Source organism: Cherax quadricarinatus, chromosome 5 (genome assembly GCF_038502225.1).
Source record: "Cherax quadricarinatus isolate ZL_2023a chromosome 5, ASM3850222v1, whole genome shotgun sequence".
Classification (NCBI taxonomy): domain Eukaryota; kingdom Metazoa; phylum Arthropoda; class Malacostraca; order Decapoda; family Parastacidae; genus Cherax; species Cherax quadricarinatus.
Genome location: NC_091296.1, coordinates 60,477,252 through 60,494,414, shown reverse-complemented (window position 1 = coordinate 60,494,414; position 17,163 = coordinate 60,477,252). Strand labels below are relative to the sequence as shown.

The 17,163-nt window shown below is 36.7% G+C and overlaps 1 protein-coding gene across 2 annotated transcripts in view; it reads right to left on the bottom strand.

The window, feature by feature from the left end:
- inc (BTB/POZ domain-containing protein inc) overlaps positions 1 to 17,163 on the bottom strand; it is a 31,161-nt gene that overhangs the window by 7,746 nt on the left and 6,252 nt on the right. The window contains exon 4 of one of the 2 annotated variants that reach the window (XM_053771550.2): positions 15,847 to 15,997. In XM_053771550.2, coding sequence (XP_053627525.2) covers positions 15,847 to 15,997 — 151 coding nt within the window. Of the gene's footprint in view, positions 1 to 3,918; positions 15,998 to 17,163 lie in introns of those variants that run through there. The other variant, XM_070102821.1, reaches the window with a different exon arrangement.

Sequence of the window (17,163 nt, the reverse complement as noted above, 5' to 3'; positions counted from 1 at the left end):
TTGATATCTTCATGACAAAAACATTCTGCATAGTTACTATCATGAGCACTATAGACAAAACTGTGTTGAGGCTGTTACCTGTATTATAGAGAGAAATACATGTTGGGGATACAAGCATTATAGAGAAAAACATGCTGGGACCACTTTCATTGTAAAGAAGGAAATGTATTGGGCCCAGCAGCATTAAATGGAAGTAAACCTATTGGAGCCACCAGCAATACATACAGAGAAATTCATTGTGGCCACCAGCAATATAGAGAAATGTGTTGGGGCCACTAGCTTTAAAAGGAAATGTGTTGTGGCTACCAGCATTAACGAGATACATATGCAACCACCATCGTTTTAAGGAAACGTCTACTTTTTTAATCTCCCGGTCTAAGACTTAATTACAGTATTTGTGTTGTAACCAACAATATGAACTGAAAAAATTTTGATGCATTTTATAATTTTGATAAAAAATTATATGAATTTTGTTGGTGTCTTTTTATTAATCTATCTTCACTCAGAACCTTATAAATGTGATGCACTTTTTTTTTATTTTCAGAAGAGAAGGAGAGGGAAGGCCCAACAATGTATGTGTACCTTGTCTAGGGGCCTGGGTTGGATGGCTATTCAGGAGTTGAATTCATGCAGTGCTTCTTAAATAATCTCGGTAATGTGCGCTGCTGCTGCTGCTGCTGTGGGACCCATGAAATGGCATTGTTCTAAGTACAGTGTACAATAGCTCTATGGACAAAGTTTTTGCTGAGGCATTGTCCAGTTAAGATTATGAAAGCAGCACTGAGTGAGCCACATATAACAGTGTAATATGTTCATGTGAGTGTATGTGAGTAACCCTCGCAACCATAAGGTAGTGTTGATTTTACTATTTTTAAAGCACATGTAACATTAACATTCTAAAAATATGGTGATAGCATAAATATAGCCATTATGTACGTACTAATATTCTGGCACATCACTATTTACAAATGATGGCATGATGAGCTAAAATGTATAAACGAGTCTTTAGGAGGCATATAGAATACTGTATTAATATTGGCAGAATTACCGACAACATGTTAGATAAAAGGGCACAAGTGCAGCTAATGTGACATTTTATTGTGGCAACATTTTACTCTCCAGGAGCTTTATCAAGCTGTAACGGCTTGATAAAGCTCCTAGAGAGCGAAACGTTGCCACAATAAAATGTCACATTAGTTGCATTTGTGTCCTTTTACTTAACATACAGAATACTGTAATAAAAAACACTCAAATACCATTACAACACACTTTCTGGGTTGATAGAATGCAGTCGAGCCTTGGCTCCTAATTTGTTCATACAGTATGGGGCTGCTTTATAAACTCTGATATCCCACCAAATGGAAACTTAATTTATGAGTATAGTAACTTACCATGCAGTAACTTAGTACAGTGTAATGGTGCCAGTATAATGCATGATTTATATGATATTCAAGAAGGAGGAAGAGGTGAGCACTAAACTACTAGGAGTCATACAGCTCCTGGGGAATGGGAAACAATCAGGTTTGATCCAAGGGAAGGGTAGATGTGATTCTTTGGATCAAAAGCCCCTCACCAACATAGGAAGCCTCCCTTGAGAGGATGAATGATTTATAGTACTGTACTCTTACTAGTTCATCTTGATCCTGTGCTGCAAATAGGCAGGTTGCCCATGCTGAGAACATTGTCTATAAAAAGTTTAACTCTGACAAATCAATGACTAATATTTTGTCACTGTAGCTGTTAAAATAAGCAAGTTAAAAGTCATTTATGTTTTATATTATACTGTAGTACGTATAATATTTTTCTTAAAGTAAAAAAAGAGCCAATCAGTTTAAACAAAATTTGGTATCTAACATAAAAAGAATATCAAAACATCAGATATGATAAAATTAGAGATTATCCTATGCTGTACCCACACATACAAACATTGGAGAAACACAAGACACGAGAGAAATCAGTAGGTGTAGTATTCATAACAGATACTAAGATCCATGATGAATGATGGTAGTGCTTTGATTTCTTAGTAAACACCATCTATATTTCACTGGCATTCCAGTTGAAATATACAAGGTGCTATCAGAAAGGTCCTGGACTGACATGAAAAAAAGTATATAGGCTTACCTAATTAGTTTAAGTCGTCTGCTTTGAAGTACGTGCATACTCTCTTTGGGAGGTTATGCACTGATCCCAGCCCCCTCTGCCATTTTTCAACACATTTCTGGAACTTTTATTTCCTAACAGCATCTAGTGCAGCCTGTTATTCTGCTTGAATCTCCTTGTTGTTAAAATGCCACAGCTTGAGTGCCATTTTTATTTTTGGGAAGAGAGAAAGAGAGAGAGAAAGTCAATGAGGGCTAGTCTAGGGAGTAATGAGGGTAGGGGACAACAGCCATGTTGTTTATGGCCAGAAAATGGTCTTTCTGGTCTTGAGTCAGCAAATGGTGCACAAATTTCGTAGCCACTTATCTCATATTCAAGTTTTCGGTAATAATGCTTTGACATGACCCATAAAAAATTCCCACAGCACTTGCAATGTTGTGGATATTTTGACAATGATCTTCACGAAAAGCCTTCTTCACTTTTTTAATATTGGCATGTTTCTGACGTTGATGGATGACCAGAGCATTCATCATCCTCAACTGACATTCGTCCTGCTTTGAATCGAGAAAACCATTCAAAACTCTGTGTCCAGCCCATTACTGCATCATCAAATGGTTTCTGAAGCATTCTGTGAGTTTCACTAGTCGTTTTACTGAACTTAAAACAGAATTTTTCACATGCTGTTCTCTCTTTTAAAGATTCCTCACTGACTTGACAAAATATGCCCATCTGACCTCAATGGAATGATTGACCACGCTACTTCACAAGAGTGCGCTGTGCAGTGATCTAAACCATCATATTTCACCCAGGAAGCGTGCAAAAATTTGAGTATGGTAATTTTTTTATAGTACCTCGTACATGTCCTAGAGTGAAAGGGTTTACAGTATGAAACTTAGAATTTTTTTGTGTTATGCAATTTGATTTTTATATTTTTTAGTATTGAAATGAGATTCCTCATAAAAAAATCACAAGTGTATTCTGACTGATTCTTTCACAAGGTCTTTAATGTATCACAGTATTTTATACACTGCACATACATTTTTTTTTAACACGGCTGTTTCCCACTGAGGCAGGGTGACCCAAAAAGAAAGAAAAACCCCCAAAAGAAAGAAAAACCCCAAAAGAAAGAAAAAACTTTCAGGGCTCTGGTGGCCTGGTGGTTAACGCTCTCGCTTCACACGGTGAGGGCCTGGGTTCGATTCCCAGCCAGAGTAGAAACATTGGACGTGTTTCTTTCCACCTGTTGTCTATGTTCCCCATCAGTAAAATGGGTACCTGGGTGTAAGTCGACTGGTGTGGGTCGCATCCTGGGACACTGACCTAAGGAGGCCTGGTCACAGACCGGGCCGCGGGGGCGTTGACCCCCGGAACTCTCTCCAGGTAATCTCCAGGTAATCATTCAACACTTTCACCATTACTCATACATAATCACTGTCTTTGCAGAGGCGCTTAGATATGACAATTTAGATGTTTCTCCAAACTGCCAATATTCCAAACCCCTCCTATAAAGTGCAGGCATTGTACTTCCCATGTCCAGGACTCAAGTCCGGCTAACCAGTTTCCCTGAATCCCATTACAAAATATTACCCTGCTCACACTCCAACAGCTCATCAGGTCCCAAAAACCATTCGTCTCCATTCACTCCTATCTAACACTTTCAACTTTCTACCTTTACACACCCTCCCAAACTCGTCCACTAACCTTTGCAACTTTTCTTTAGAATCCCCCAAAAGCACAGTACAAAATCACATACATATTATTGATATTAAATGATGATATAAGCTCTGAAGGAAAAGATAATCTTTTAAACATTATAAGTAACTCTCACTTATTTATTATAAAAACTTGCACTTTCTTTACAGACACTGACTTTAAATAATTGTGAAATTATAAGTAAAAAATATAATGGAACCAATCAAGTCTTGGATAAGGAACTAGAATACATAGCATAATGCTACCTAAAAAAACCCAACAACCTACTGTATGTAATAATCTCAAAAAATTAAACTACTTCTTTTAAAAGTGCAGATGGTGGACCAGGTACATTTTATAATATAATGACAAACTTTTCATAAACTAAACTCTTTATGATGTTAAATATGATCAAGATCAAATTAAGTAAAAGGACACAAGTGCAACTAATGCGACATTTTATTGTGGCAGCGTTTCTCTCTCCAGGAGCTTTGTCAAGCCTTTACAAGCAATACAGGGTCACAGAGGGGTATATATATTTAGGTACAGAATGAGGTGCAAAGCATAACATAATCATTGTAGGTAGTTGTAGTACTTGTGTAGTTTCCAACACGAACATCCATGTTGCAAACTTTCTATAATACAAACAATTTGCAGGAAGCGCCAAGATATAAATAATACATAGTAGGTTGCTCTAGCATCATCGTTTATATGAGTTCTTGTGCTCTCCCCACAAATTCAGTGTTATTTGTGATTATTATCCCTCAGTATGTCTGGTGTTAACCCCTTAACTGTTGAAACCCCAAATCCTGAGGTGTCTTCTGGTGTCAAAAAAAAATTGGAAAAAAAAAAAAAAAAAAAATTGCTTATGAAATCATAAGAGAATCTTTTCCTGAGGGTAATGATACAAAAAAAAAAATTTTGATGGAAAACTTACGGAATTGCGCTCTCGCGAAGTTAGCGACCTCGGCAATATTTGCGAATCAGTGATTTCACCCAATTTGAGCCCTATTTTCGGCTAATTCCATTGTTCCAGTCGACCAAACTCATAGCTATTTCCTTAGAACTCCATTTGTTCTATCGATTGAGTACAAGAAACTGCTCATTTACCGATTTCAACTACCCAATAACGTGGTCAGAAATTTGCAATTTGGTCAATTTCACGCAAATTAAAAAAATAAGCCAGTTTCAAAATAGGGTCCAGAATGAACAATGCAGACATTCCAGGCTTTAAAATAACATTTTCTTTGTTCATCAGTCACATCTGCAGGCCCCTCTGATATTATTCTTGCTTTCTATTTTGAATTTTTATTCAAACAAAAAATAAAAGATTTACTGTTATGCAGACTACTGCAATATTGTGGTAATTGTATAAATAATGTCAACCCATTAATGACTGCATATCAGAATGGCTAGTTGGACATTTATTGGACAATGACATCATTTGTTTACTTTTGAACATTGGCAAAAATCAAACATTTCCCCTACTTTGAGCTCCATTTAAAGGTTCTTTTCATATTAAAACCAATCAAAATCACCTCTATTTCTATAATATGTTTTCCATTCTATCAAATGAGACCAAGAAAACGTGAATACAACCAGAAATACTATATGAAAATACACCACAAAGTAGGCGTTTTAATCCAAAAAAACGGTCATTTTTTTTTCCTCATTATGCACTGCATGCTGTAGGATTTTTTTTATATGGTGCACACTGATCACACAGACCCATTCTCTCACATGTGGGCCTACCAGCTTTCTCCTGCTTGATTTGAAGCCACTAGAATTTTTGAGTATACAGTGGACCCCCGCCTTACGAACGCATTGCGTTACGTTAAATCTGCCATACGAAGCATTTGAACACAAAAATTTTGCCTCGCCTCATGATAAAAAACTCGCCTTATGTGATTTGTCCGAGACGCGTCCCACGTGTGGCCTCAGCGCCAGTGTTTACAAGCCAGCCAGTGCAGTCGCATCTACGCATACATTTGGTACATTTCACATTATCCCAGTGTTTTTAGTGCTTGTAACTGCAAAATAAGTCACCATGGACCCCAAGAAAGCTTCTAGTGCCATCCCTGTGGTAAAAAGGGCAAGAATTAGTATGGAATTGAAAAAAAGAGATTAAGGAAATGTGTGCAAAGTGGGTTGAACTGCACACCTTTACGGATGAAAATCACCCTGACACAGCTACTGCAAGCCGTGTTGGCAACCTGTACAATGACAATGTTATGGCCCATTTTAGGAAAGTCTTAAAGGAATGAGAGGTACAGAGCTCTATGGACAGATTTGTTGTGCGACAGAGGTCCAGTGACTCTCAAGCTGGTCCTAGTGGCATTAAAAGAAGAAGAGAAGTAACCCCAGAAAAGGACTTGCTACCTCAAGTCCTAATGGAAGGGGATTCCCCTTCTAAACAATAACTTCCACACACTCCCCTCCTCCCATCACATCAATCATCACCAGATCTTCAATAAAGGTAAGTGTCATGTATTCTATTCTTAGTAGAGTAGTAATTGTGCATGTCTTCTTCAGTTTGTGTGTATTAAAATTAATATTTCATGTGGTAAAATTGTTTTTTTTCATACTTTGGGGTGTCAGGAACGGATTAATTTGATTTCCATTATTTCTTATGGGGAAAATTAATTCGGCTAACGATAATTTCGGCTTACGATGAGCTCTCAGGAATGGATTAATATCGTAAGGCGGGGGTCCACTGTATATACGTCAAACACAGTGGCTCGTAAGACGTATATATACGACCAAAACAGTCAAAGGGTTAAGCACAAAAGTAGTGGTGATGCAGGTGGTAGTGCTAAAATGCACCAGGCCATCATAATGGAACCAAAAGTAGACATAATAATGTATTTTTGTATTTTTCCTATGTTCATGTATATGCTTAAACTATGTACACTTCTAGGTTACTCAACGTTCATACATACATATACTACACGACTATATGCGTACATATGTTGGACTTACAAACAAATGGACTTATGAACGACAGCTCGGAATTGAACCTGTTCGTAAGTAGTAGTAGTAGTACCACCGCCACTGCTGCTGCCACCACCACCACAAGTACTACTTCAACCATCACCACAAGTACTACTACTACTACTACCTACAATGATTATATTATGCTTTGCACCTCTGTACCTATGTATTTACCCCTTTGTGTCCCTGTATTGTTTGTAATGGCTTGACAAAGCTCCTGGAGAGCAAAACGTTGCTACAATAAAATGTCATATTAGTTGCACTTGTGTCCTTTTACTTAACACAGTTGGTAACTCTACCAACATTGTTACAGGATCAAATTACCTTTACTCATATACATCAAAATTAAAAGAACAGTACCATAAAGACTGCCAGGGTAGGCAGTGTTTCCTCCAACTCTCCATTCAAGGAACATATTGCACCTTGCTCGACAAATAGAGCTACGTTATGTGCAAACCAATGTCACATACATATTTGCTATGTCTGTGCTCTCACTGACAGTTTTGATGGTACAGTACTAGTATATAAAACTGCACCATATATGTGTGAAGTAAGAAGCAGTGTGTTTATGAACTCACTTTCTTGGTGTTATCAAGTACAGCCTCTCCTCACTTAACGATGAAGTTCTGTTGCTAAGATCATGTCAGTAAACGAATTCGTCGCTAAGCAAGGAGCATACTATAATGGTAGTGGGTTTGTGTCAACCATCTTTAATATTGCTTCAATGTCACCTTTGCAGCATTTTTACCATTTTTAGTACATTTTTAAATGTTTATACTGTAGTGTACTGTATATTGTAAAAAACTGAATAGAGGAAATTGGCTCTAATTTACATTACTTAGGTATGCATACTGGTCAGAGCCCCCATCGTAAGTTCGAGTCGTCAGTAAACGAGTACGTTGCTAAGTGAGTAGAGGCTGTACTGTATTCCAAAATAAAATAAAAACATGTGTGTTTCATACACTGTTAAAACATTCTTAATTAGGTAAGAGTACATCCAAGAACTCTGTTACAATACAACATTATTCCATCAACAATATCAAATTACCATTTCATATAAAGAAAATCCTTATGTAAACCATTATGTGCTTGGGTAATTTTTAACAAGACCTTAAGAATGGGCCTAACATGATGTACACCAAATACTCTAGTTATGGCCAAATGGTATATAATTTTGGAAAAAATGTATGCAATAAACTTTATTAATTGCAAAGGAATTGAACATGATAATTTTAGCTATCATAAAAAAAAATTAATAATCCTCTCTGTGTACCTTAAGAAAAGGATCTGTAAAAAAAAAATTATCTTCAAAAGCTTGTATATTAACAGAAGGCATGGTCATCAACATATACTAAAACTTCATTCAGTTTGAAAAAATAGTTCAGGAATAGAGAAAATGATATGCTTAGGCATCATTAATGCATGTGAATCTGGTTTTTATATGTACAAATGCTATGTTATACACACAGCATCAGGACAACCCCATCACAGTGAAAGTCAATGTGATTACAAGAGTTTAAAATTGAAATATACATACAGTACATGTGTGAGACTTTTGAATCCAAAGAATCACTAAGGCTCCAACCTAGAGAAGGGAACAGATGCCACAACCTTATCTTGACATCTAACTGTTAGACTTTAGACCATTCATGGAGAACAACCCATTGTAATATTATGATACATTAATATCTTATAAAAATATGAAAAAATGACATGAAGGCATTATCTTTTACCCAGCTGCCCGCAATGAAGGTTAACTCCTCTACCTGTGTTGTGCAGTCACTCCTTTATTGTATATCTCTAGAGAAATAATACATGAGTCAATATATTCACCTGTATGATTTATTCAGCATGTGATCGTGTTGACAATTACTCTACTTGCTTTGTAAAGCATGACTACAATGGAAAATTAATACAGAACAAAACCACTGTAGTGAGAAGGTTGTAATCAAAATATTTTATGGGTCATGCCACAACACACAACAAACTAAATGTAAATGGTGACATATAATGCTAATTCTTGCATTCATTGATGTCTAAGGAAGAAGCAAATGTTCCTCTCCTCCAATGAGGTAATCTGGTAGAGTACTTGCCTGGGAACTTAAAATTATGAACAAATTTAAGACACTGAAGTTTTCAACACACTACATTTTCTCTAAAACAGTTTTGAAAACTACAGCTGAATGTGTCTCTGCATTTGAAGCTAGAATGAATACCTACCATGAAACATTCATCAGTAATAAGTAACACTAGTGAGAAAATTGCCCGTTTTTATTTTGACAGATTACAGCGAGAATGCACTGATGCACCCCTAATACTCCTTATTTCCACATCCATCACCTGAAATGTATAAAAAAGCTGCGGATATCAGCCTTTGTCCCTAGTAAAGTGTCCTGATATAAAGTAGAGCCAGCCATTTGAACAAACAAGCCTTATCTAGATTCAGCAATCCTCATTAAATATTTCATTTAATGTCACCTAATATCTCAAACAAATACATTTTTGCCACCTTTACCTCCTTCAACTCGAAATGATCCAAACACCCTCGGTGACCTAGTTAATAAAGCAATTAAAAAATGTATACACCTATAATACTGTAGTTTCTAATCAATCCATTATCACATGTGGGACCTGTACATGGGAATCAACAACCAGCAACTATCTCAAGAGTCAGTTTTCATACAAAAATCAGTAGTCAGAACTAACTCTTGACTTCAGGAAACAAATACCACTCTTATTTAAAGCCTTATAACTACCTGTGGGTATATTCACTTGGGCACTCAGCCTCTACAAGATCCTGCAATTCGACTTCAGATTGGAAGCTAATCCTAGGAGACTGCAAGAGGACTCATGGACAATACACAAGAAATAAAATATATTTCTAACATGATTCATATATGGTTCAGCTTATGTAGAAACAAGTTTTTTTTTTTCTTTAAGGGACCCAAACAATGGAAGTGTACCACAAGCAATCAAAATCTGCAAAATGTTCACAAAATTAACATATATTTCCTAAAGAACACTGCCTAAATTCAATCTAATATCCTGCTCCGCATGTACTACATATATGCACATACAGTGGACCCCCGGTTAACGATATTTTTTCACTCCAGAAGTATGTTCAGGTGCCAGTACTGACCGAATTTGTTCCCATAAGGAATATTGTGAAGTAGATTAGTCCATTTCAGACCCCCAAACATACACGTACAAATGCACTTACATAATTGGTCGCATTCGGAGGTAATCGTTATGCGGGGGTCCACTGTACAGTATCCTAACCATTATGATGCAACTATGGTACCTCTTGTATAATTCCTACCTCCACTAATACACCAATTAAAATTAAATAACTCTATTGTGTAAAGTTATCATAAACAATAGTTTACAATACCCTATTTAGAATGAGAAATAATTCCTGAAGTTATGTACCTTAATAGTGGTTCATAGTGTCAATTACATAAATGCTAAAAAAATACTTTATTAATCTATAACTACCTAATATTTTTAACAGTCATTTTCCTTCAAAGCAGGGTGACCCAAAGTTAAAAAAAGTTTTCCATCACTCATATCCTAGCCATTTTTCTAGAAGTGCATGGACATTAAAAATCACATGAATCGTCAAATCACAACGTTCTTACTGTACTTCCCTCCTCCATAACAAGTCCAGCTAACCATTTTCCCTTGAATCCCTTTATAGATATGGTACTGACTTGTTCACACTCCACCAGCATGTGGAATCCCAATAGCTACTTCTCTCCACTCACTTCAATCTGACTTCATGGCTTATTAGGAAGTGCTAAACCCATAAGTTTGATCTGAGGAAAGGGAGGGTATCTCCAATTCCTTTGATTCAAGAGGCCTTCACTGGCATTAAGGCATTTATATCCCTTGAAGGGATTTTGTAGCTTGTCTGTCAAACTTTATCTAGCCAGTTCACTTGGTTTTGTTTAGGTGTAGACATAATACCACCACTGCATATTCAATTTTTAATGTAAAATACTACTCAATTAAAATGATTTAGCATTTTCCCATTCACATTTCTAAACACACACACATCAAACCTTGAAGTGGATGGGTTACAGCAGTAAAAGACTACATTGGGTACCACTCCTCTCAGCTAAGAACAGGAAACTGAGGCTAAGTGGGCCCAGGCTCATCAAAACTAGACAGTTGAAGATTGGAAAACGTCACCTAGTATGATGAACCGTGAATCCTGCTGCAACATGCAGAAGGTAGGGCCAAAATTTGGCGCAAACCTTTGGGATTTGGTGGAACGGGAGATTCATAGCATTAATGTGCATCCGACAAATTTGCTATCATGTCAATATGGACCAGGATCTTTAAGGAATGTTTCCAGCACTTTGCTGTATCCACATTACAAAGAATTCAAACTGTCTGGAAGCAAAGGGAAGCCCTACCCAGTACTGGAAGTAGAAATCTCAGGTTCACGTTACAGTACATTGGTAGGAGAAGGAAGATATTATCAAGGTGAATAAAGAGAGTGATAGACCTGTTAGCCATTGATGCAGTCCAACTGCAGATTGATTAGTATTCAACATTAAATCAGTGTTCATAAATTTAACATAAACTGCAGATGACAACTCATCCTTCTAAGCAAATGTCGGTTTATTACTATGATTCAAGACTGCTGATCAAGTGACTGTGACACTAAAACGTAAGTCAGGATTTTAGTGGTGTGCTACCTCAGTTTTCTCGGTGGTTCCCTGCTCTCTGTTGGTGCATCAAAACTTAGTCTCATCTTTATGTTTCATTGCATTTATTAATGCTAACGAATGTTATAAATTGGTTAAATTTAGATAATTAACATTAACCTAACCTAAAGAGCATATGGAAAGAAACTGGCTTAAGAATATAAAGTAAAACTCTCAGAGATGATGATGTTTAATTTTTTCTTATTTTTATGTTAATTGCTCTTACAAGCTCTACAAGTATTGAATAAATTTCACTTTACAGAAAGTATAAAATTATAGCTATTCAAAATATACAAGAAACCCTTATACAATGCAGCTTCACCTTGTTTGATTTTCTTGCAACATGGTTCAAAAGCTGAAACCAAAAAAACTTGATATCATATGTCAACAGTTAAAAACAAGCCAGCTCATGAAATACTGATACAATATGCCATGTTACATGACTCCTTCCCTCCTTTCCACAGACAGCCTAAGCCACCAACAGTTGCATCCTGAAAGGGTTTTGTGCCTCACTCACTCGGTGTTTATCAAGCTTTTCTGGATACTTTTCTCATTTTATGTGGTCTCTAGATATTAACCACGACATCCAAGAGGAATACTATTGATGCTGGACATGATAAGAGGAAGAACAAGCATGAATCAATGACAGTGTTGAAGAAAATAAGTGTTAATCATGCTTAGAGGTGGTGGATATGTGATGGAAAATGCCCACAAGTTCTGACATAACCATTTGTATAATTAGAAATGAGAAAAAATAAGAGTATGTGTATTATGTAGTACAGATTATCACCTGCTCAAAAGAATACCAAATAGTTTGTTACTACAATTAGACATAACAATTCCTGAATATGTGGAATGAGGAAAAAATACAAAGGGACCCTTAGATAGTGCTCAGAAAATAAGGCACAAAACCCCATAACTATAAAACAGTGTGAGGGGAAAAAAAGGAAAGCCTTCAAACAATGCATGCTTAGTGCTGGACAGTATGAAAGTTTTGAAAAGAACAACTGTCTTCAAAGCATGATGATTCCGTGATGTGAGCTCTATAAAGAACTGCCAGGTAAAACAGACCACATGCATTACAAAATATGTACTTGAGCACTCCAGTACAATCATTTACTAATGACAATTCTGCATTCACAGCAATAGAAGAACCAGAGTCATCCAGATCAACCCAGTAGGTCCCTATCAACCCTCTTCTCAATATTAAAATTCAGTAAGTACATACTACCAGAATATAAGCTAAGTTATACTGTACTCATTTTAACTTGGTACAACAGCAAAAACACTTGGGTGGTAAATTTGGATGTGCTGGAACATAACCCTATGCTTCCTATATGTTCTTCACTTTATGTAAGGCATTTTTGGATCACATCAATTTTCAGGAATTTAACTCCTTCCTGCACTGCATGATAGTGCACTGTATATTTATTAAAGAGTACAGCATTAATGTGTGTAAGATTACCCATATATGATGTATTGCACCTATTTTTAGCTACATGGGTAAAGCTATATTCATATGTCCACTTCATATTGTTTACCTGCTTTTTTCATTTGAAAACAAGAATTTCAAGTTTTGCTGCTCATTTCCATGTTATCTGACACTGGATTTGTTCTGCAAATTTTTCCATGCTCCTCTGTTCCCAACTTTTTCTGCTTTGCTTTGACAGTTAAATTATGGGTTTTCCAGTGTGTCTAATATATTGCCATCCAAATGGGTATTTTTTTTTTTTATTATCACACTGGCCGATTCCCACCAAGGCAGGGTGGCCCGAAAAAGAAAAACTTTCACCATCATTCACTCCATCACTGTCTTGCCAGAAGGGTGCTTTACACTACAGTTTTTAAACTGCAACATTAACACCCCTCCTTTTTCCTCAAAATTCAGCATCCTACTGTGTAAGAAAACATCAAACTCATGCTTAATTATCTTTCCTATACATGTCTTTTGGGCTCTATGGTCTCTTTTTTATCATTTCTACCAGGTAGTTGAATAACAACAAGCGATCATTTGCTCCTATGGGCTCTCCATTCTAAATCTGCTCTATACCTAAATTACTGGAGGAGAATACTAGGTCTGATGTTGCTAGTTTATAATTTCCTCTTAATCTCATTGGTTCCTTGGCATGCTGCCTTATAACATTACCCATTACTAAGTTAAACAATTTTCTTCATGTCTTTGTTGGGGTAGTGAGAAAATTGTTGAATGTGAGAAGTGGTGCAGGACAGCTTATACTATATTATGATTAGAAGTTTAAGGAAGGGTTGGCAACATTTATGGGTGTGAACAATGCAGGAAAGAGGGAGAGGTGTTAGTGAAAGAAGATTGATGTGGAAGAAATTAGTAGGGTAGGTTATTGTGGGGTGTTAATGTGGAGTGGTCTGGTGTTAGGGAAGGTGGGGGTTGTAAAGAATGCTGTTTCTATGTGATTATTTTAAAGGTTGAATCTGTGAGGTGGTGGTGTTTAGTATTGTTTGTTATTGCTGAGTCTTTGGGGTTTACTCTGTTAAGGAGATAGATTCTTCTGACTGGCCATTTTTATATTTTTTCTCAATATTTAACATGTCCATATTTAATTTGTTTTATCTTTTATTTTCCTCAACTTAAAGTCCAAAGCTTTTGCTATCACTTCTGTATTAAAGTTGGTAGAATTACCAACAGTATGTTAAGTAAAAGGACACAAGTGCAACTAATGTGATATTTTATTGTGACAACGTTTCGCTCTCCAGGAACTTTATCAAGCCATTATGAGTTGACAAAGCTCCTGGAGAGTGAAATGTTGCCATAATAAAATGTCACATTAGTTGCACTTGTGTCCTTTTACTTAACACTATCACTTCTGCACTCTTCCTATCCTTTACAAACTCCCATATGTCATGTGTCTATTCTCGCATGTCTTTGTCAATAGATGGTGTATGTAATATGTAATTCCACATTTGTAGTTACAGGAATAGTGCTTACATTCATGGTGTCATACCTGTGACCAGTTTTGTGAAGACTTTACTACTAATGTAGCCTAGCCTGAGGCCAGGCTTCTCTGGCGATTACCAGATCAGCCAAGCTAATATTACCCGAGAACTGCAGGCCCCCACAGCCATCACAACCCGATTGATCAAGCATCTACACCTACCATCCGACTTACGACCTGCTCGACATACGACCACTCGACTTACGACCATGTTTTTTATGCCATATTTCTGGGAAATAAACATGTGTTGTACACAGTGTTTATCCTAAACCTTATAGTATAAAATACAGTACTAACAGCATAAAAAGTAAAGTAAAGAATGAAATACCAAAATAAAACAATAAAATAAAATCATTACAAAAGTGTGATGTTAATATTCAGTAGTAAGGTTCGACTTACGCCCATTTTGACTTACGACCGGTTGGTCGGAACCAAGCTTGGTCATAAGTCGGATGTTACCTGTATTGCAGCAGCTTGTCTAGTTCTCTCTTGAAGAATTCTACCTTGAAATCTGTTAAAATATTTTTTTTTATCCAATATGCACTCTTGTGTTTTCAACAACTGGGAAAAAGCATAAACAATATTCATTCAAGAGTTTCTTTAGTATTACATTTGAATCACACTTAAAGAAACTATTGTAAAAAAGCTACCTTTGGCTAAACACTGCTGGTCATGTCATAAATCCTCTAACAGTATCCCGCTGACTATTAACAAGAGGCAATAGTCTCCTTACACATGAAGGAGGATATAGTAAAATACTCAGAACTACCCCATTCAAACATACAAAATGTGTAATCAAACCACATCCCTCCCGACATATTCAACAGGTAAGGCAAGCAGGAGTATGAAAACAATTGCCACTTAAGATGCATACCACTCAGGTCCCAGAGTGATGCCAAGGCAAAGTGTGAACTATGTACCACCACAGATTTAACACTTAACTCTGTCTTGGACATAACAGACTGGGTACGCAGCAATCCTAAAGTGACATTTTTGTGCGTGTCGACTCTGTGACAAGTAATGTTGTCAGGCATACTGGCAGGCAGTTAAGCAGTACTATATGAGTGAACACAACCTGGAATATATTCTAATAACTTTCACATCTATCTTTTACTCAAAGTCAATAGTGTACAGTACTGTGACCTACATTAATGTATCCACACCAAATAAAAAAATCCACTGTATTCTATACTAATGTCCACAGCAAAAGGCATTACACAACTGATAAGCCATGTTCACCATTTAGCACTGTTCAGCAGTAGCAATAATAGCACAGCAAGCCACATCCCTGACAGCATAGGCAGCGAGAGCATGGGGGGAATCGAAAAGCAGAGATCTCTAGGGAGATGCTGGCAAGTTGTACATAAAGTTCAGTTTCCTACAGTCCTTGGAGCTGTGTAGATCGAGGTGGTCAGGTCGGTCAGTTGAGCACTGATTGGAGCCGGAGGAGGATGAATACTCTCGTGAGACAACACACAAAAATTCTGTGTGGTCTTCACTTCCATAACTGTACTGAGATCCAATATTGATCAACTGGAGAAGAGAAAGAATTTTTGAGTCCTCTATTAGACACAGATTACATACTCATTTCACATCAAAATTAAAATAAAGCACAGGGTCCAAATATTACAGATTTTTGTGAAATCCTGGCTAATCATCATACATAGTACAGCATGGTAATAACTACTGTATTATCATTCGGCTTCATTTACTGATATTATAAGAATAATCAAAATCAGAGAAAATAAAAAAAATGGGAAAAGGAAAGAGAAAACTAAATATAAAAGAAAAGTAAGAAATAAAAAGAGAAAAATTAATGCAGACAGTACAGTATAGCCCTGACCCTTTTTCTTTTCAAATCCTTACTCTTTCATTTCTTGAGTAAGTCAGCCCTAAAAGAAGAAAGCAGTCTCCCAATTTTACAATACAAATAGACTCAACACTATAAACAAGATAAACAAGTGGTGATGCTGCAATAAATGAGAAGTGGTTTAATTTGAAGAGTAGGGATATGCCTGTCAAATATCACATTCAGAGGTTTCAGTTGTTCCACACTGCTATCCCAGCAATTAATAATTATAGAGGGCTTGAAGAAAACAAATTAAGTAATATCACAGTCACTAGGGACATGGTTATCAAACATTAAAGCAAAACTAAGTCTCCAGGCTTCAATGAACTGTTTCCAAGGATACTTAGAGTACCATCAGGTAAAAGAGAAGCAAGGGAAAGGAAAAGTTCACCGAAACTAAAAAAATATCATGCACTAGCAATTACCCTAGACCTATCTTCTGAGGTACATGAAAACAGAATAACAACAACACAAACTAGGCTTGAAAATGTAAGAATGGCACTCAGGAACCTAAACGAAAACCCTTTCAAAACACTCTTTATGTCATAAGTGCAGTTCAGTCTTGATCATGCAGTGCCAATGTGGAATCCTCTCCTAGTAAAAGAGAGAAAAAGCAACTTGAAAGTGCAAATGAATGCAATGAGATTGGTGCCTGAATTAACAGAAAAGAGCTATGAAGAAATAATGTGAGAACCAGGTCTCATGCCACCGGAGGAGCAAAGAACAAGAAGGAATACGACTTTGACATACAAAACACTGTGGGGCATAGAGTAAACAGGATAGACTCTTCACTAGGGATACTACATGAACTGGGTAATATGGTAGAAATTATTCATTCAAATGAGTCACA